The 23,032-nt window shown below is 39.1% G+C and overlaps 1 protein-coding gene across 11 annotated transcripts in view; it reads right to left on the bottom strand.

Annotated features, from left to right (window-relative positions):
* Window positions 1-23,032, bottom strand: part of Frmd3 (FERM domain containing 3) — a 313,407-nt gene that overhangs the window by 213,843 nt on the left and 76,532 nt on the right. For 2 of the 11 annotated variants that reach the window (XM_074052304.1, XM_074052312.1), the window contains exon 1: window positions 5,365-5,514. The exons of 7 other annotated variants lie outside the window; for them this stretch is intronic. Coding sequence is in view for 1 of the 4 variants with exons in the window: in XM_074052306.1 (XP_073908407.1) it covers window positions 5,365-5,412 (48 nt within the window). In the remaining 3 variants the exon portion in view is untranslated. Of the gene's footprint in view, window positions 1-4,543; window positions 4,567-5,364; window positions 5,523-23,032 lie in introns of those variants that run through there. 2 more of the 11 variants (XM_074052306.1, XM_074052315.1) reach the window with 2 other exon arrangements.

Below are 23,032 nucleotides of genomic sequence, written 5' to 3'. Positions count from 1 at the left end.
GTGCAAGCAAAGGGAATGCATAATATACTCAACAAAATAATTACAGAAAATTTCCCAAATCTAGAGAAAGATATTCCCATACAGATGCAAGAGGCCTCCAGAACACCAAACAGACCAGATCAAAATAGAACTACCCCACGACATATCATTAAAACAACAAGTTCAGAAACTAGGGAAAGAATATTGAAGGCTGTAAGAGAGAAAAAACAAATAACAAGCAAAGGCAAACCCATCAAAATCACAGCAGACTTCTCAACAGAAACATTAGAAGCAAGAAGAGCTTAGGGAGAGATCTTTCAAGCATTGAATGAAAATAACTTCAATCCCAGGATAAATTACCCAGCAAAACTATCATTCAAAATAGATGGAGCAATAAAATTTTTCCATGATAAGCAAAAACTAAAACAATATGTGACCACAAAGCCACCACTACAAAAGATTCTTCGAGGGACTCTGCACACAGAAAGTGAAACCCAACATAACCATGAAAGGACAGGCAGCACCAAACTACAGGAAAAGAAAAAAGCAAGAAAGTAGAGAGTAACCTCAACTTAGTACACACAATCAAATGTTCAAACAACTAAGACACCTGAATGACAGGAATCACCACATACCTATCAGTACTAACACTTAATGTTAATGGACTTAATTCACCCATTAAAAGGCACCGTTTGACAAAATGGATTAAAAAGGAAGATCCAACAATTTGTTGCTTACAGGAGACTCATCTCACCAACAGAAATAAGCACAGGTTTAGGATGATAGGCTAGAAGAAGATTTACCAAGCCAATGGTCCCCGAAAACGGGCAGGAGAAGCAATACTTATCTGTGACAAAGTAGATTTCAAACCTACATTGATCAAACAAGATAAAGAAGGACATTCCATACTAATAAAAGGGGAAATAGACCAAAAGGAAATAATAATTATCAACCTGTGTGCACCCAAGTCAATGTACCCAATTTCATCAAACATACCCTGAAAGACCAAAAGCATATATTAATTCCAACACAGTGGTTGTGAGAGACTTTAACACCCTATTATCATCAATAGATAGGTCATCCAAACAAAAAATCAATAAAGAAATTCAAGATCTAAAATAAAGAATAGATCAAATGGACCTACTTGATGTCTACAGAACATTTAATCCAACTTCTACACAATATACATTCTTCTCAGAAGCCCACAGAACTTCGCCAAAATAAATCATATCCTAGGGCACAAAGCAAGCCTCAGCAAATACAAGAAAAGAAAAATTATACCATGCATACTATCTGATCACAATGCAATAAAAGTAGAACTCAACAACAAAAGTAAAGACAAAAAACATGCAAACAGCTAGAAACTGAATAACTCATTGCTTAATAAACAATGGGTCATTGATAAACTAAAAGAGGAAATTAAAAAGTTCCTGGAAGTCAATGAAAATGAAAACACAACCTACCAGAACCTATGGGACACCATGAAGGCAGTCCTGAGAGGAAAGTTTATAGCCATGAGCACATATATAAAAAAGACTGAAAGATCCCAAATCAATGACCTAATGATACATCTCAAACACCTAGAAAAACAAGAACAAGCAAATCCCAAAACAAATAGAAGGAGAGAAATAATAAAAATAAGAGCTGAAATCAATGAAATAGAAACCAAAAAAAACATACAAAGAATTAATGAAACAAAAAGTTGGTTCTTTGAAAAAATAAACAAGATGGACAGACCCCTGGCAAACCTGACTAAAGTGAGGAGAGAAAAAACCCAAATTAGCAGAATCAGGAATGCAAAAGGGGAGATAACAACAAACACCATGGAAGTCCAGGAAATCATCAGAGACTACTTTGAGAACCCATATTCAAATAAATTTGAAAATCTTAAAGAAATGGACAGATTTCTAGATACCTATGATCATCCAAAACTGAACCAAGAGGAAATTAATCACCTGAATAGATCTATAACACAAAATGAAATTGAAGCAGCAATCAAGAGTCTCCCCAAAAAGAAAAGTCCAGGTCCTGATGGATTCTCTGCTGAATTCTATCAGACCTTTAACGAAGAACTGATACCAACCCTCCTTAAACTGTTGCAAGAAATAGAAAGGGAAGGAAAACACATTTTATGAAGCCAGTATTACACTTATACCAAAACCAGGCAAAAACACCTCCAAAAAGGAGAACTATAGGCCAATCTCCTTAATGAACATTGATGCTAAAATCCTCAACAAAATAATGTCAAACCAAATTTAACAACACATCAAAAAGATTATTCACCACGACCAAGTAGGCTTCATCCCAGGAATGCAGGGGTGGTTCAACATACGAAAATCAATAAATGTAATAAAACCACATTAACAGAAGCAAAGACAAAAACCACTTGATCATCTCAATAGATGCAGAAAAAGCCTTCGATAAGATCCAATACCATTTCATGATAAAAGCTCTAAGAAAACTAGGAATAGAAGGAAAGTACCTCAACATTATAAAAGCTATACATGACAAACCTACAGTCAGCATTATACTTAACGGAGAAAAACTGAAACCATTCCCTCTTAAATCAGGAACCAGACAAGGATGCCCACTATCTCCACTCCTATTCAACATAGTACTGGAATTCCTAGCCAGAGAATTAGGCAAGAAGAAGGAATAAAAGGAATACAAAGAGGTAAAGAAACTGTCAAAATATCCCTATTTGCAGACGACATGATCCTATACCTTAAAGACCCAAAAAACTCTACTCAGAAGCTCTTAGACATCAATAGCTACAGCAAGGTAGCAGGATATAAAATCAACACAGAAAAATCATTAGCATTTCTAAACACTAATAATGAACAAACTGAAAAAGAATATATGAAAACAATTCCATTTACAACAGCCTCAATAAAAATGAAATACCTAGGTGTAAACCTAATCAAAGATGTGAACGACATCTACAAGGAAAACTATAAACTTCTGAAGAAAGAGATTGAGGAGACTATAGAAAGTGGAGAGATCTCCCATGCTCATGGATTGGTAGAATCAACATAGGAAAAATGTCGATACTCCTAAAGTAATCTACATGTTTAATGCAATTCCCATCAAAATTCCAATGACATTCATTAAAGAGATTAAAAAATCTACCGTGAAATTTATTTGGAAACACAAGAGGCTACAAATAGCCAAGGCAATACCCAGTCAAAAGAACAACGCTGGAGGTATCATGATACCCGACTTCAAACTATATTACAAAGCAATAACAATAAAAACAGCATGGTACTGGCACAAAAACAGACATGAAGACCAGTGGAACAGAACAGAGGACCCAGATAAGAAGCCACACAACTACAACCAACTTGTCTTTGACAAAGGCACTAAAAAATATACGATGGAGAAAAAGCAGCCTCTTCAACAAAAACTGCTGGGAAAACTGGTTAGCAGTCTGCAAAAAACTGAAACTAGATCCATGTATATCACCCTATACCAAGATTAACTCAAAATGGATCAAGATCTTAATATCAGACCACAAACTCTAAAGTTGATACAGGAAAGAGTAGAAAACACTCTGGAGTTAGTAGGTATAGGTAAGAACTTTCTCAACGAAACCCCAGCAGCACAGCAACTAAGAGATAGCATAGATAAATGGGACCTCATAAAACTAAAAAGCTTCTGTTCATCAAAAGAAATGGTCTCTAAACTGAAGAGAACACCCACAGAGTGGGAGAAAATATTTGCCAGCTATACATCAGACAAACGACTGATAACCAGAATATATAGGGAACTTAAAAAACTAAATTCTCCCAAAACTAATGAACCAATAAAGAAATGGGCAAGTGAACTAAACAGAACTTTCTCAAAAGAAGAAATTCAAATGGCAAAAAAAGCACATGAAAAAATGCTCACCATCTCTAGCAATAAAGGAAATGCAAATTAAAACCACACTAAGATTCCACCTCACCCCTGTTAGAATAGCCATCATCAGCAACACCACCAACAACAGGTGTTGGCGAGGATGTGGGGAAAAAGGAACCCTCTTACACTGTTGGTGGGAATGTAAACTAATACAACCACTCTGGAAAAAAATTTGGAGGCTACTTAAAAAGCTAAACATTGATCTACCATTTGATCCAGCAATACCACTCTTGGGGATATACCTAAAATAATGTGACACAGGTTACTCCAGAGGCACTTGCACACCCATGTTTATTGCAGCACTATTCACAATAGCCAAGTTATGGAAACAGCCAAGATGCCCCACTACTGATGAATGCATCAAGTTAATGTGGTATTTATACACAATGGAATTTTCTGCAGCCATGAAGAACAAAATGTTATCATTCGCTGGTAAATGGATGGAATTGGAGTACATCTTTCTGAGTGAGGTTAGCCTGTTCCAAAAGACCAAAAATCGTATGTTCTCCCTCATATGCAGACATTAGATCAAGGGCAAACACAACAAGGGGATTGGACTTTGAGCACATGATAAAAGTGAGAGCACACAAGGAAGGTATGAGGATAGGTAAGACACCCAAAAATTTAGCATTTGTTGCCCTCAACGCAGAGAAATTAAAGCACATACCTTAAAAGCAACTGAAGCCAATAGGAGAAGGGGACCAGGAACTAGAGAAAAGGTTAGATCAAGAAGAATTAACCTAGAAGGTAACACACATGCACAGGAAATTAATGAGAGTCAACTCCCTGTATGGCTATCCTTATCTCAACTAGCAAAACCCCTTTTTCCTTCCTATTATTGCTTTTACTCTCTCTTCAACAAAATTAGAGATAAGGGCAAAATAGTTTCTGCCAAGTATCAAGGGGGTGGGGGGGAGAGAGAGGGGGCGATGTGGGTGGTAAGGGAGGGGGGTGGGGGCAGTAGGGAGATATGACCCAAGTATTGTATGCACATATGAATAATAAAAAATTTGAAAAAAAAAAGAAATGTGCAACTGAACTAAACAGAACTATCTGATAAGGAGAAATTCGAATGCCCAAAAAACATATGAAAAAATGCTCACCACGTCTGGCCATAAAGGAAATGCAAATCAAAACCACACTACGATTCCACCTTAACCCTGTCAGAATAGCTACCATCAAACCCAACAAAAACAGGTGTTGGTGAGGATGCGGGGAAAAAGAACCTTCATACACTGCTGGTGGTAATGCAAGCTAGTGCAACTACTCTGGAAAAAAATATGGTGGCTTCTTAAAAATCTAAACATAGATCTGCATATGATCCAGCAATCCCACTCCTGGGGATATACCTAAAGGAATACAACTCAAGTTACTCCAGAGGCACCTGCTCACCCATGTTTATTGCAGCACTATTCACAATAGCCAAGTTATGGAAACAGCCAAGATGCCCCACTACTGACGAATGGATTAATAAAATATGGTACTTACACACAATGGAGTTTTACTCAGCCATGAAGAAGAATGAAATCTTATCATTCGCAAGTAAATGGATGGAACTAGAGATCATTCTGAGTGAGGTTAGCCAGGCTCAGAAGACCAAAACTCGTATGTTCTCCCTCATATGCGGACTTTAGATCTAGGGCAAATGCATCAATGTTTTTGGACTTGGGTCACATGGCAAGGGGAGGAATGGGGACAGGTAGGTAACCCAAAACATGAAAGTGTCTGATATCCCCACTGCAGAGGAGCTAATACAGAAACCTTAAAATGACAGAGGTCAATATGCAAAGGTGATCAGGACCTAGTGAAAAGGTCAGGTAGAGATGAATCAATTTGGGTTGCAACACACTTGTGCATGGAAGCAATGCTAGAAATCTCTCTGTAAAGCTATCCTTATCTCAACTACTAGCAAAAACACTTTTTCTTATTATTGCTTATGTCTTCTCTTCAACAAAATTGGAGAAAAGGGCAGAACAGGTTCTGTCTGGACGCGAGGAGGGTAGGGGGGAGAGTGTTGAGGGAACAGGGGGAAGAAGTAGCCCAAACAGTGTATGCACATATGAATAAGTGAATAAATAAAAAAAATTTTAAGTAAAAAGAACACATAAAAAATAAAATAAAATAACACAAATTTGACTGTGTTTCCAGAGGTCCTAGGAGAGATGTTTTTTTCTTATTTTTTCTGGCTTCTAGTACTGGCCTGCATTCCTTGGTTCCTGGCCCTCCTCCAGCTTCAAAGCCAGTAGTGGCTGGTCAAGTCTTTCTCATATCTCATCACTGGAGCACTGACTCTTTTGTCTCCCTTCCTCCATATTAAAGACCCTGTGATTAATTGGACCCAATAGGATAATCTGGGATAATTACCCTGTCTTGAGGACAACTGATTAGCAACCCAAATTACCATATACCACCTTAGATTCCTATTGTCAAGTCACTTGACACAATTACAGGTCCAGACACTAAGAAAATAGCTTCTGCCAGCACACCAAGAGGTGCTGAGGCTGCTGTTTGGGACCACACTTTGAGATACATTGGTGTAATGTGATACTGAATAATGAACAAAACTCAAGATCGTGATTCCAGGAACTTCAGGGAATGAAGAGAGTATGAGCCCAAGAGAGATGGGACCAGGAACTCAAAAAAAGTCACCAAATTCAATCACACAGAGAGAAAGAGAGACACAGCCGTAAGGGTAGCAAATTAGAAGAAACTCTTTCTGGTAAGAATGCATTAGTGCCCATCAAAATCATTCCTTTGCCAACACTGCTCTGCCAAGGGAAATCACCAGAGATTGACAAAAAGCACATAAGTATAAAACATATGCATAACACCTCTGCTGGGATACAATGGGTAAGTATATTTAGGCAGTTTTTAATGACAGGCAAGACACATAAACCAATGCTAATTCTAAATTTTTTATTTTTCTTTCCTAGAAAAATGACATTTAAAATGTGTTGCTTTTTTTTTCTAGAATTCATTAATGGTACAAAGAGGTTTCATGTATAAATTCCACATATGCATACAGTTTACTTTGAGCAAGTTGACACCCTCTATTATATTTCTTTAACCCCCTCCCTCCTTTTTAAAAACAATATTTGGTAGGTTTCCTTTATGCTGTCTCTATACATATATAAGTAACAGAAAATGAGTTGCTTTTAAATAAAGTCTAAAGCTGAGTTTCTCTTTACCTTTAACTTTTTTTTTTAATTTGGGAAAGAAAAAGCCTTAAAAGAAAATATCTGTTAGGAACAGTCTTACCAGGCATTAGGATGGGTCCCCTGTACACAAGCAAGCAGGTTATGTGGGAGAGAAGTCATTGCCAGCTTCATGATCACAAGGGCAGCTGTGTACTCACATATGTTGAATGTGTTTGAAATTTGGATAGGGTAGGGTACAAGACAGGAAAGGTCTAGAAGGCATGTTTCATATTCTTGTTCACCTCATTCTAAAGAGCACCTACATCAACCCCTTAACTCTCAAGTGGGTTTACTACCATTATTATTGTTGTCATTATCATTCTTTTACAGAAAATGTTCATCTTTCACACCAGCTCTGGAGGACACTTTCCTTTCAAAAATGAGGGAAAATGAGTTGAACTATGCCACAAAATGACCTAAGGTAGACCATGGGCTCTTTGCATGCTGCCTTCAAGTAAAGATTCACCTATGGCCTAAGATGGCAATTTCTATCCATCCCCCACTTTTCTTTAAAAACACATCAATGTTTGCCAAAAACAGTTTCTTTGTGGCTGTATTCCTAAAATGGTATGTCCAGCTGGCACTTAGCTTCCTGTAAGATCATGCATTCTTGTTACCCTATCAACTCTACCACACAAAATGGAATTCTAGTAAACAGAAAAGCCTCATGGTCAATGGACAGAAAGAAAACAGGAAAGCCAGTGATGAGAGGAATCTGCTACCTCATCCTCAACTCCTTAAAAAGACTGAACAGCCCAAAGTGGACCATTTGGCTTCACGAACGTGGGTACTGCAGCATTTACATTTCAAGCAATCAGACACTATAAACAAACACAGTAATACTTTTGCCTCCTGCTCCATTATTCAAATTAACAAATACGCATATTCTATGATTGTTCACAATCAGGATATCATCAGGTAGGCTTTCCCAGGAATTGCGACTCCTCAGCAGCCTACCCCTCAACAGCATACTTGACTGGCATCTTTTGACCTAGTAAGACAGATTCTCATCAACTCCAAAATGGTCAGCAGAGAACAGTAAAAATGCTTGGTGTGCTACATGCCCTCCACTCTGAATGCATCCTTGTACTGAATACTCATCACAGTGCTGCAAACAGCTATAAGTTTTTCATATGAGGAAACTAAGATGTAGGGGAAAAAATCATTTGGTCAAGGTCATATAGTCAGGAGGTAGCAGAGATAAGCCTCAGTACAGCTCATAAGACTCCAAAACATGTACATACCATGCAATGAGCAATACTTCAAGTAAGAAGATGGGCCTGCATCTGGTGATCAGTAAGAAGGTAGATCAGTAAGAATGTTATCTCCTCTCTGGAGTTAGTAGGTATAGGTAAGAACTTTCTCAATGAAACCCCAGCAGCACAGCAACTAAGAGATAGCATAGATAAATGGGACCTCATAAAACTAAAAAGCTTCTGTTCATCAAAAGAAATGGTCTCTAAACTGAAAAGAACACCCACAGAGTGGGAGAAAATATTTGCCAATTATACATCAGACAAAGGACTGATAACCAGAATATATAGGGAACTTAAAAAACTAAATTCTCCCAAAACTAATGAACCAATAAAGAAATGGGCATGTGAACTAAACAGAACTTTCTCAAAAGAAGAAATTCAAATGGCCAGAAAACACATGAAAAAATGCTCACCATCTCTAGCAATAAAGGAAATGCAAATTAAAACCACACTAAGATTCCACCTCACCCCTGTTAGAATAGCCATCATCAGCAACACCACCAACAACAGGTGTTGGCGAGGATGCGGGGAAAAAGGAACCCTCTTACACTGTTGGTGGGAATGTAGACTAGTACAACCACTCTGGAAAAAAATTTGGAGGCTACTTAAAAAGCTGGACATCGATCTACCATTTGATCCAGCAATACCACTCTTGGGGATATACCCAAAAGACTGTTACTCCAGAGGCACTTGCACATCCATGTTTATTGCAGCACTATTCACAATAGCCAAGTTATGGAAACAGCCAAGATGCCCCACCACTGACGAATGGATTAAGAAAATGTGGTATCTATACACAATGGAATTTTATGCAGCCATGAAGAAGAACGAAATGTTATCATTCGCTGGTAAATGGATGGAATTGGAGAACATCATTCTGAGTGAGGTTAGCCTGGCTCAAAAGACCAAAAATCGTATGTTCTCCCTCATATATGGACATTAGATCAAGGGCAAACACAACAAGGGGATTGGACTATGAGCACATGATAAAAGCGAGAGCACACAAGGGAGGGGTGAGGATAGGTAAGACACCTAAAAAATTAGCTAGCATTTGTTGCCCTTAACGCAGAGAAACTAAAGCAGATACCTTAAAGCAACTGAGGCCAATAGGAAAAGGGGACCAGGAACTAGAGAAAAGGTTAGATCAAAAAGAATTAACCTACAAGGTAACACCCACGCACAGGAAATCAATGTGAGTCAATGACCTGTATAGCTATCCTTATCTCAACCAGCAAAAACCCTTGCTCCTTCCTGTTATTGCTTATACTCTCTCTACAACAAAATTAGAGATAAGAGCAAAATAGTTTCTGCTGGGTATTGAGGGGGGGAGCGGGAGGGGGTGGAGTGGGTGGTAAAGGAGGGGGTGGGGGCAGGGGGGAGAAATGAACCAAGCCTTGTATGCACATATGAATAATAAAAGAAAAATGAAAAAAAAAAAAAAAAAAAGAATGTTATCTCCATATCACAGTAAGCTAACATTCTTGCCCTTTCCTCCCTGGAGACTATAGTTGCCAATGGCAGAATGGTGTTTATCCTGCAGTAAAGCTAAGGTGTCTGAGTATCATAGTTCTCCAGCAAATGTTCTATAGGCCTTATCCTAAATCTGAAGAGCTGGAGGTTCAATAACTACTATAATCAGGAAAATTCAAAAGAACTCATTAGATGATGCAAGTCATGCATGCTAGCCCCAATCCTACACATATACATAAAACTTTTCCACAATTTGAGGGGTCCAAGGATGCCTCTAAAGTTCACCTAGAGACCTACACACTGGAAGACCCAAGCTCCTAACCTGTGTCTTCCACCAACTCCAGGAGGCTCAATGGAAGGCTCTTCACTCCTGCATGCAATAAGCTGATCACTCCAACCCCTTCTACTCTTGTGTGTGCTTCCTAATCAGTCAGGCAATATTTTAAGGCAAGAACAAATATTAGGAGATGACAGGCTCCCTTGTACCTGATGAAATGCATGTCTTAGATGAAATCAAATGTACAAAAGTAGGCAGTAAATATTTCAATTTTAGAATAAAAATTCTTTCTTATCATACAAAGTTTCATTTTCCTTCACCAAATGGCTTTTCAATTTCCCTCACCTTAGGCAGTACTCTGAGGTCATGGGGCAGGGCAGGGGAGGGGTGTGGGAGGAGGGACAGATGGTCACAGAACTCCACTTGGAAAAATATGAGAGTGACTCCAGCCAGAACAGATGTTTGCATCAGAGCCAGTTAACAGCTGGGAAGTGTTTTATAATGCCAAGTCTGATAGAGAGAATTGAAGTTGGGAACAATGATGAAAGATGGCCAGCGTGGAGACATAGAAAAACAGAGTTCTGTTAAAGTTACAGAACCTGCTTTACACACAACAGTAACAAAGATGAGGTTTGTGTAATAGATGCCCCCAGTCAAGCATTATCTAAGCCATGAGGCCAGAAAACTAGTGCTTGAAAAATAAAGAAGCAAAATTTCCCAAGGCCTCTTTAGGAGACTGTACTAAAGTTACTTGAACTAGAGTTTTTGTGGGTGAAAAGTAATATTAAAGGAGAAATAAAGCCAATAAAAAGCATCAGTATTCATATTTTAGAAGTCAGATACATTACAGATGGAACAAAGTAGAAAAATATGCTTCCTGATCCTCAGGGATTTGTGAAATCACAAAAATACAGTAGCTCCCCCACCATACCTTATCTGTGGGGAATATATTCCAAGACTCTAGGGATGCTCAGAAGCACACTGCCTGAAACCATAGAGAGTCCTGATAATGCACGTGTGTATGTATACATATGTATGTAATATATGATAGCATATATAGTGTATATATAGTACTGATGATACATATATATATACAGATTGATAGAATATATAGTAATGATAATATATAGTATGTATATGTACATACAAATACTCCATATTTATGTGTGTATACATATCATATCATAGGTGTTCAAGCCTATGATAAAGCTTAATATATAAATTAGGCCCTATAACAATAATAATGAATATTAAAATAGTACATGTATTATTAAAATATTATAGTATATAACAAGATACTATATAATGGTTATGTAAGTGTGTTCTCTTTCTTACTCTAAAATATCTTATTCTACTGTAGTTCTTAGCAACCTCAGCATGTGATTTGTTTTCTTTCCTTATTAGATCAAGACATTCACCTTTTTACATAGAGGAAGCACTGTACAGTTAACTTCATTTTAGTATATCCAATTTCCAGCTTCACTACTCTTGTACTTTGAAGCCATTTTTATGTAAAATAAAGGTTACATGAACACATGTACTGCAATAACACAATAGCTTATTAAATAACCATGACAGATAAGAGCAGTCCTTCTACGTCCTTCACACATCAGTATCTCAGGCATACACAGGAATTCAGTATGACTGCATTTGTGAAATATATTTAGAATAATGACAGGGGATGAGAGAGGCTCTCCCAGCCTAAAAACAAAACATTGCATTATGATTTAAAATGTCAAAATTAAACATCAGGAGATGGGGGCAGGGGAGGGAGGGATGGAGAAAAGGAGGGAAGGGGAAACAGAAAAGAATGAGGGATGGGAAGGGAAGGAAGGGAAAGGAAGGGAAGGGAAAGGGAAAGGGAAAGGGAAAGGGAAGGGAAGGGAAGGGAAGGGAAGAGAAGGGAAGGGAAAGGGAAGGGAAGGAAGAAAGAAAGAAACTCCGTTCATTTAGTCAGTAAAAACAAGAAGACAGCCTTACCTATGGTGTACCTAACACAACAGTTCTACATTATTAGTCATCATAACTATCTACACAAAGAAAGTCTTATTATTTTCACTTTTATAGGTATAAATACTAGCCCTCAGAGGGATGAAAAACCTGCCTGGGGTTTACCCCAGTCTATCTGGCTGTGCAAGTAATAATTTTTTTGGTTGACTTGGGCCACTGCTCCAACAAGCACTGAAAAACAAGTTTACAATAGATGAGAAAGTGAAGATTAAACCATGTCAGCAGAATAACTATTGCATACTAGAAACTTCTCCCATCTAGCTACTGTTTACTCACCTACAAGTAGAAGGGCTCAAACCATCTGTCCATTAAAAGATTAAGCCAATCATTATGAGATTTCTGCTAGAAGTGCTGAGGTAAAACATAAACCCAGGCCTTTATTATTTACTCTTTCTGGTTTCCACAGGATTTTTCAGTACTTCCAGGTTAAAATAGACAGAAATTCTAGTCAACATAACAACCATCCAGAGCAATACAAAAGTAAGCTGGCCCAAAGGGGTCCTTCATAACAATGAGCAGCCATAGCTGGGAGTCTACAACCTGACTACTGGTGTGAATATGCTCTTTCAACCAAGCAACTTGGATAAAAAGTAAACCATGAGGCTGTGGAGAGGTCATGGCCATAGTTGAAAGGTCTTAGTGGTAGGGTCATCATATCATCCTAGCTGCTGAGAGTGAAAGGAACATTCAGACAGGAGAAAATGGCTAGCTCAGGTAAACCTGACCATCAGATACCCCATTCAGAATCCTTATGAGGTAATTGGTGTTTTTCCCTACAATGACAGGAGTCTTCCAAATGAGTGGCATAATCCGCATTTGCATTTTAGAAAGACTATTTTAGAACCTGTGTGGAGAAGAACCTGTGTGTTAGAACATTCAGCAGTGTAATCCATAGAAATGTATGCAATGTGTGTCCACAAATGTGAGAAAATCATCCAAAGAAAACTCAGAATTCAGGACTAATTTTAAAACCACTAATCTTGACCTAAATTAAGCACAAAGAAGTAGGTCTCTTCCAATGCCAAAGCTAACCACCTACTCACATGCTCCTCCCCTAGCAAGATTTGTTGTGTTGTTGAAAATGGAGCCAACTCTCCAGGCCACAAGGCTCCATCTGGAAATGCAACTAGTCATTGGCCACAACAGGAAAACAGTCATAGGCTAGGGATGTAGCCCAATGGTAGAAGGCTTGCCTAGCATATATACAGCACAGGGTTCAGTCCCTAGCACCACAAAGGGAAGAAAAGAAATTAAAGAAAAACAGTCACAAATAGTTACTTGTGCAGTCAGACAAATCTCCTCCTGGATTACTGTAATCATTTGTTTGTTCAACAAATATTTGTTGAATATCCCCAATTAAGCTGGCACATAAAGATAAACAAAGATATCATAGGCATCTTTACAGCACTCAGGAAACAGAAAGACAAAGTTGCAATCTTAAGACAGTCCCAAGAAGTCTGGCCAAGGTTGGTCCAGGTGCTAAGAGCACATCTGAAGAGCAGGTAATGAACAAGGTGAGTTTTAGAGTCTTCTGACCCAAGGGTGGTCCACAGACTTAGTAACACTCTGAATTATTTGGGAGTTTAATTTTTTTCTTATTTTTTTATTCATTTACTCACATGTGCATACATTGTTTGGGTCATTTCTCACCCTGCCCCAGGCCCTCACCCTCTCCCCACCAACCCCCGCTGGCTTCCAGGCAGAACCTGTTCTGCCCTGATCTTTAATTTTCTTGAAGAGAAGACATAAACATAGTAAGAAAGACAGAGCATTTTTGCTAGTTGAGTTAAGGATAGCTATGCAGAGAGATTCCTAGCATTGCTTCCATGTACAAATGTGTTACAACCCAAGGTGATTCATCTCTAACTGATCTTTACACTGGTTCCTGATCCCATTCTTATGTTGACCTCTGTTGCTTTAAGGTTTCTGTATTAGTTCCTCTGGAATCGGGACATCAAACGTTTTCATGTTTTGGGTTTTCTACCTATCCCCATACCTCCCGTATGTGCTCTCCCCTTGCCATGTGACCCAAGTCCAAAAACATTGATGCATTTGCCCTAGCTCTAAAGTCTGCATATGAGAGAGAACATACAAGTTTTGGTCTTCTGAGCCTGGCTAACCTCGCTCAGGATGATGTTCTCTAGTTCCATCCATTTACCTGCAAATGATAAGATTTCATGCTTCTTCATGGTTGAGTAAAATTCCATTGTGTATAAATACCACATTTTCTTGACCCGTTCGTCAGTAGTGTGTCATCTTGACTGTTTCCAAACTTGGCTATTGTGAATAGCACTGTAATAAACATGGGTGTGCAGGTGCCTTTGGAGTAGCCTGTGTTGCATTCCTTTGGGTATATCCCCAGGAGTGGGATTGATGGATCAAGTGGCAGATCTATTTTTACATTTTTAAGAAGCCTTTATATTTTTTTCCAGAGTGGTTGTACTAGCTTGCATTCCCACCAGCAGTGTACGAGGATTTCTTTTTCCCCACATCCTCACCAACACCTGTTGTTGGTAGTGTTTTTGATGATGGCTATTCTAACAGGGGTGAGGTGTAATCTTAGTGTGGTTTTGATTTGCATTTCCTTTATGGCTAGAGATAGCATTTTTTCATGTGTTTTGGGGGCATTTGAATTTCTTCTTTTGAGAAAGTTCTGTTTAGTTCAGTTGCCCATTTCTTTATTGGTTCATTGATTTGGGGGGGAGTTTAGTTTTTGGGCTCCCTGTATATTCTGGTTATCAGACCTTTGTCTGATGAAGAGCTGGCAAATATTTTCTCCCACTCTGTGGGTGATCTCTTCTGTTTAGAGAACATTTCTTTTGTTGTGCAGAAGCTTTTTAATTTTATGAAGTCCTTGGGAGTTTAATTATAAAATGCAGAATCTCAAGCCCAGCTCAGACCAACTGAATCAGAACCAAAATTTTAACGTCCACAGGTTCTCTGTGTGCAGATGAAAGTTTGGGAAAAGCAGATGTAATGAATAAGGATAAGTTAGCCGGAGGGAGAAAAGTAGAAGGGTGCATTTAAGACACAGGAAATAGCAGAAGCAAAATGACTGATAAGAGATGGTGGCATGGTCCCAGAGTGCAGAGATCAACATGCCTAAAGTCCAGTACAGGCAAGAGGAGGTTAAAGGAAAATCTTTGGTGGAGGTGGAAGAAGACCAGGTAGAGCATTCACATCACTGTACCTGGAATTGGGAACATCAAAAAGATTGGGTGGCCCAAACCAATTGTAGGTTGGGGGGAGCCAAGAATTGTCTGGTACAAGTTTGAGCACCTGGAAAAGGGATCTTAGCTGGTTTTGTAAAACCAAGAAAACTTCTGTCTAGAGCTACTTTTTCCCCTTTATGATAGTACTTCCTGACTAAATCTGTGCTAAATATTTAAAAAAAAAAGGCATTCAGAAATCCTTCCCCACTGGAACTCAGCCCCAGGCATAGGGCATGAGCAGGATTTCCCAAAATCACCTAGTACAGGAATTCCCTGAAGCATCTTTTTAGAATTCAGATTCTCAGGCTCCATCACAACCTGTGGAATCAAAATCCATCAAAAGTTGCCTGAGGATTACAGGCCTGGAAAGCATCCAGGGTGATTCACACATCAAGAAACCTCATATGGGCCCTTGGCCCCTATTCCTGAAGGTGGCACTTCTTAGCTCCCCTCCATCACAATAACCCCAGAGATCAGAAGGTGTTGACTTCACTGACCAAATTCTTTGAAAGGTTGTCCAGGTCATATATCCCTTAGGCAACTGAATACAAAAAACAAGCTTGATCCCACCATCCACTTTAGAAAATGATCTGGCATACCCTAGCAGAGCTGAGGGTGATTAAAAATAGTACTTTTATTCCCAATAGGAAGTGAGAGAAAGACTAACATGCCAGAATATAAGAATGTTTACAGCAAAGGGGCTTATAATGGAATTAAACTGAAATAATTCAAATATCCATCAACAAGAGAATGAAAAAACATGTTTGTATAGATATATATACACATGCTTACCACACTCACACACATACATATACCCATGTTGGCCTGATATCTTTTATAATAAAATATTTTGTCTTCAGTTGACAGTGATTAACAATAATAACTTTTTTTAGTATTGCCACCATTCTATTAAGGCATAGTCTTGGTGTTTACATATATCTATCATAAAAACCTTCTACAGTATCATTATTGCCTGACAGGAGAAAATAAAGGTAGTCAACGGCTTTAGTCTAAAACTCACATCATTTGGAATACTATAGCTCAGGTGTATACCCACTAATTAGCTTGAAAGCTCAAGTTCCTTCTACCCTATCTGGAGGCTTCTCCAGAAAAATCTCCATCAGAAAGTATGTGTTACACCCATTATATTGATTATGATACAAACACAATAACAATTTAATCCTTGCTAACATTGCTCTTAAAATGTAGCTCTGTTCACTGAAGCTAAACACACCAAGAGAGCTCAACTGATAATGGCATGGTCTCCTTGGGAAAAAAAAAATGAAAGCTAATTAAAGTCATCTCTACTTCTTCTAAGCTGGATTTATTTGTGTGGATCTGCAATTGATGAGAAGTAACATAAACAAGCCATAGAAGGGTTCAAATTAAAAGAAAATGCACAGTTAGTACTTCTCTTCAGAGTCATGCCATAGTAAGTGGCCATCACATCCAGAGCCGGTGGTTCCTTTCAGATCCCTAGTTCCCCTATGTGATGATTCACCATTGCTTGGGGCTCAAGTCCCCTGTCCAATGAGAGCATCCTTTCAGGCTCCTGTCAGTAGAAAGATCCTTCTTGATCCCATCTGTACGAGTAGGGACTCAGTCCCATCAATTATTTACTCCATCTTCAACTTTCATCTTCTGTATCAGTCTCCCTTTGATCCTTCCCCTCTGCTAACAAACACGCTCCCCAGGACAACCTTAAAAATGCCCTTTTGCTTTCATTCTGATGTGCCCCAAGCACTGAGCTCTCTGCCACTCTCTTCTCTACCCACCTTCTAGAAAAAGCCCTGCCTGCCTTGCAGTCCTGTATCCTCATCAGCCTCTCATTGTCCGTTTCCTCCTCTGTAAAGCTGGAGCAATTACATTTCCTTCTTAGGCCTCTGTGAGGACATGTGCTAGATCCCAGCTACTAAGTAGGAGTTCACAGTCCTCCACTTCTTAAAATTCTTTTCTTTCTTCTATTCCACTTAGCCCTTTATTCTTTTTCCTTGTCCAGGATGTTTGCCCCTGTCTGTATTTGCTGAAGGATCTCATTCAGTCCCCCAGCTTCAATCTTGACCTCTCAGGTTCCATATCCAAGTTTGACTTCTCAACTACAAGCCAACAGGACCCAAGCCAAACTCAACCCCTTGACCACATATAACTCACTCCTCACCAACTGCTTCTCCTCACTACCATTTGCCAGTGTCCTAGACTTGAGACTTGTAACTATTATGAATTTATTTCCCCATCACCAGTCATTAACTTGATTCAGTCTTATTCTATATCATACCTAATGCAAGTACTTTCTTCTTATAGTAAAGCTACTTTAGGGACCAGCTATGGTGGTGTACTCCTGAAATCCCAGCTACTTGGAAGGTAGAAGTATGAGGATTGCAGTCTGAGGCCTGCTGGGGCAAAAGCACAAATTTTTTCCTGAAAAACAAACAGCAAAAAGGACTGGAGGCATGACATAAGTGGTATAGTTCTTGTCTAGTAAGCTTAAGGCCCTGAGTTCAATCTCCAGTACCACAGAAAAGAAAAGAGAAGGAAAGGGAAGGGGAGAAAAGGGGAGGGGAAGGGAGGAGAGGGAAGGGAAGGAAAAGGAGAAAGCTACTTTATTCTCAAACCTCTGGCTGAGACAAGTTTGGGGGTGGGTGGGTGTGAAGGTCCGCAGTAGAGTGTATGCTTAGCATTCACAGGCCATGGATTGGATTCCCCAGCACAAAAAAACAGAGACAAGTTAACTGTCTTGCTCCTCTATCTCACCCCTGCTCTTTGTCCTACAAAGCAACACAAAGAGATCTCCCTACAGTACAATCCTAGTCCCACCACTGCCTCCTCTGTCTGAAGCCCCTTGTATCTGACAAATAAAACCAAGGATCAGCTCCAATAGGTGGAAACTAAGCACTAAGTAGTAGGAGCTATATAGAAGGACTTTTATTATCTGTGTGTTTATGTATAAATACATGTAAATATAGATCATGTGCATTTAGGTACACATGGATCACAAATGTTCAGAGTAGAAAATTACACTTGGTTCACTACAGTCACCTGCCTGATCCCACTGGGATGCTCTGACCCCTAGGGTAAACAATGATGCCTTATGGGATCATACAAATGGCAGTGAAACCCTATGACACACAAAGCATGCCCTACAAGTTTATAGTGAGCAGCACTTCATTTCAGCAGAGTCTATTGGCCCTTTATGAGCCCACTGAAAAAGCATGTTTGTTTCAAGGCACACATTTCAAGCTTCTTGGGAATGTCCAATAGCGTAGATGTTTAAGAACAGCAGCCAATTAAGATGCACAACTTCCTTCATCCAACAAGATTCCTGGTCATAAATGAATATGATATTGGTGTAACATATTTTATGTTTTGCAAAATGAAAGTAGCACCACATGTGCTTCCATATGTTTATTATTCCCTTGTGAATAATTTATTTATTCAAACACACTTCTAGGAATAGAGTTAGGATGGTTTGTTCTGCTCTCCAAGATCCTCTTTGTTTTCTTAAAAACTCTAAGATAAAATAAAATGCCCAAAATTGAGTTTATCTTAATTATACCCAAAATTCTTTATTTACTACTCTGATTTTTTTTCTATATTCTATTTCAAGTTTGTACTTTGTATTTCACAAGTGATAATCTCAAACCACTTTGTGGTTTACTGGGGGGTTTTTTTAACACTGAGATGAAACATTTGCTGCTTTAGTTCCTGGGAGTATCAGCTTTTGCTGAACCTATAAATGTGTCAAAAGTGTCACTTGCCTTGGCTTTCCCTTTTTGCTGATTTGTTAACTCTAATGACATTTTTAACTTCCACGATGTTTCAACTCCCTTATTATTTTGCCTTTCCTAGTTTTGTGCCTGCATCTGGTGTTATTTTTCCCAACTCTCAACTCATGACCTGGCTTGAGTTCTAACCGGAAGTTTCCATTTGCCTTTCATGAATGAACTCCTATCAAAAGATCACCAACTTACAAACATACTTGCCTGCCAGAAGCTAGCATAGCATTCTGTTCACAGAAAACTCTTAGTTAAATGTGGGCCTTTCCTTATTCAGAGGAATCCAGGTCTCTTCAGAAGGAACCCACAGAAACTCCAGACACATACAGTCCTCAGTAGACAGTAATACCTTACTTATTAACTGTACTTTTCCCATGAGTCCCTTCCTTAGCTGCATTCCCAAAATCCGGTAGCTAGAGAGCATGGTTGGAATCAAAACATTGCACTTCCAAAGCCTTTTCCATGCTCCTACCCTCTGTGGGTACCTAGCCTCCTCCCAGGATGCAATGGCCATGGACTTGTATTTTCAGTGCAGCTCCCTCTCCTGCATAAACTGCTTCTACAACTCTGGCTTTGCCACTGGGCCAGGCTCTGCTTCTGCCCAATCACTGAGTTATCCCTGCACCAAGGAATCCAGGAATCCCTCTAGGGGGAACACCAAAGAGCACTGCCAGATGGCAAGCAGCCACCAGGCTGGCCCAGTGGCCTGGCAGGAATGTGAATGTGCCCTTTACATGGCTGCCTCCCTGCAGCCTGCCAGCCCATACTCCCCAACAGCCCACTCACATTCCAAGACTTTATGTGTAAACCACAGTTAAGTCCACCACCGCACAAAGAAAATGTCATCCACTGCCCCAAACCCTCTGGTATTTCAGAGTCCAGCAGGTTAAATGCTCAAAACAAAGGTCAAATATCACCCATCCAAACTCTGCCAAAATATCTGTTGTAAGTTCAATATAACAGGATTTTAAGTTAAATATTAAAGAAATCCATTTTATTCTTAAACATGTTTCCTTATTTAAAAAAAAATCACAGGAGGATAAGAAGACCAATGAGTGCTAGTTGAGTACACTCTGTTAATAAAGGACATGGTAGAAATGACATTTAACCACATCATAAAAGTCTGTGCCCTCAGCAACAATGGTGAAAGCAAGAGATTAGGAGACCTCAGACAAGGGAAGAAGGGATTTGATCTCCCCTCTCATACTTCTCACAGGTAAAAAGTCTTTAAAAGACTTGTGTCAAAAAGCCTCCATATTGCTCTATTCTGCAAATTCTCCTTTATCACCCACTCTAAAATAGCTGGGAGTGTCCTGTCTAGAGCTCTGAGGCTGAAGAATGTCCACAGACAGACAGAAGGTTTCTTTATAAATTTCTTTCCTTAAGTCCTCAGAGTCAGCCATTGGCTTCAGCAAACATCAAATTCATCCCAAACTAAAAAAAAAAATGAACATTTCTCCTGGCTATGTTTTCCATGCCTGAACCACTGGACTCCAGGTCATCACAGCCTCAAGTAAAGTTTGAAGTCTCTTTTAGGATGTTGTGACATGGGTCTCCACAGGTCTGGGGGAAAAGAATTTAGCTTGTTCTTCCAGGCCATGACCTGACCCTGACCCTGACCCTTCCTGGCTGTCACCCAGGACAAAGCATTTGGTTCTCTGAGTCTTGGTTTCCTCAACTGTGAATTGGGCTAAATGTCCAACATTAAACAAGAGGATACATGTGTAGCATTTGCCTCCCCGTGACACACATGAGCCCAGTAAACCACAACTCAGCCATCCATTCCTGCTTGCCCAGCAATAGAACAGAGGGGTTTATGGATTATTAAGTCATTTTAATAAACATTTAAACTCAAACTAAGTCATTCCAATGAAGAAACAGGCCATACTAATCAATAGTTCTCTCCCAACTTCTTAGACTTAAAGCCTAGGATTCTTGTGGTTTCCAATGGAGAGCAAGAGGGAGACAGTAAGTGGTTGTAACATGATCATCAATCTGTGGCTTTAAAGAGGAAACTATAATTAACATAAGGTGTTGATGTCTGAATCCTTTCTTCGATGCCCCTTGTTAAGTGATTCTCAATTCTGTAGCTACCCATATGGATATTGGAGCAATACTGCTGCACACAGGGACTTCTATGTTATTTTCTCTTAGTCAATATGTGGTATTCAGTATGCTTCTAAACTCAAATACCCAGGCCCATCAAGGAAAGCCCTTTGTCCAACCTCCTTTGGGAAAGGCAGAATTTCATGAAGTGAAGTAGCCTGCTTACAAAAACATTTCTACCTCTCTATAGGGAAGCCCAAAGCCACTGCAAACCAAGAAGCCAGAGGGAAGGCTCAGGGCTCTGGGATCAGAAAGCTCCCACTGAATACTGGCCTCATCACAGAATCACGGAGGTGACAGAAACCTTTCCTAAACCACAAACACCTTAGAAAGTCTATCTTTTAGCCTTTAACTCTGTGGTATGGCTAATTTCAATCTATAAAGCTTACAAGAAACCAAGATGATTGCAATGAAGGAATCTCTTTTGCTTTGTTTTGTTGTTGTTGTTGTTGTTGTTACTTTGGACAAAGGCAAGAGAGGAAATACAGATTAACATAACATCCATTTCAGTGATTCTCAAATTTTTGAGAATGACCTGGAATTCTTTAAGTAAAATGGAATTTCTTTGATCCATCCTCAGATTCTGATTCAGTAAATCTGAGACAGGAACAAGGAACCTACAATTTTTTAACAACCATCTGCCCCAATGACTTTATTGTAGTCTGAGGACCACAATGTGAAAACACTAGACCAGACTGTCAACGTAAAAATTTCTAGAACCTTAGAACTTAACTTGAGACATAGACTAACTCCCCATAAACTAATTATTCAGAAAAGAGAGCCTAGAATGAAGGCTCTCTTCTTCCCTGGCAGCTGTGCACATACCATCTCCTTCACACCATGTTCCAAGCCTCACTTGGACTCTTGCTTAGCCTGCCCCTACTCTCACAATCCCTCTCCTAAGATTCTGATCTTAGATTCTGACTTTGCCACCTCTTCCTTGAGACTAAGTAATTCCAAAAAGAAAGAAATGACCATGGAAATTCATGAAAATCATTTGTTGTTCTGTCACACAGAGAGTCAAATCATAACTCATAAAATATAATTAAATGGAGTAGACACAACTGCCTACACAGAAGAAATTCCAAAAGACTCAAGGGGGCTCACTATGCTTAGCTTTTTACTCAGAACAAACCTAGTATTTCTAAGTTATTCACACAGTTTTCTTTCATGAAATCTAAATTAATAAGAGTTATTGTAGGGGTGTGGGTGTACCTGTGTGTGCACAAGAGATTAGCCCATTTCAAAAAAAAAAACTCACTTCAAAGGGCAATAAAAAGATAATGCGAACTTTTTTTTAATTTTCATATTATTGTTGTATTGGGGATACACTGTGACATTTACAAAAGTGCTTACAATGTATCTTGGTTAAATTCACTCCCTTCATCATTCTCCTTTATCCTCCCCCCTCCCATTCTTAGAATAGTTTCAACATGTCTCATTCTTCCATTTTCATACACATATATGTGATATTTTCACCCTCCTACACTCTTTCCTTGTATCTTCCCCCCTTTCACTAGTACCAACCTCCATAATGTGAACTTTTTAGTTCAAAAATTAAAAATAGTGCTGCTTATAAATTTAAAAAGTCATTTCTTATATTGAAACTATTTACTTCATATGACTTATTTAAATCTCTGTCTGGACTTAAGACAAAAAACACAATTTTTTTTCAATTATTCCCTTCCCCAGAATAGCCATGCCATTTAAAGATTTACATTTTTATCCTGTAACTAGAGATTTCTAACCTGGACTAGGGGGCACAGAGGTCAAAATAGCCAGACAGGAATAGATAAATCCAGGTGGTTTACCCAAGGGACAACATCCCTGAAATCAGTTACAACATACTGCACTG

This window comes from Castor canadensis, chromosome 13 (assembly GCF_047511655.1).
Source record: "Castor canadensis chromosome 13, mCasCan1.hap1v2, whole genome shotgun sequence".
NCBI classification, from domain to species: Eukaryota; Metazoa; Chordata; class Mammalia; order Rodentia; family Castoridae; genus Castor; species Castor canadensis.
Note: the sequence above shows the minus strand (reverse complement) of the source record. Positions and strands in the feature narration are given on the sequence as shown.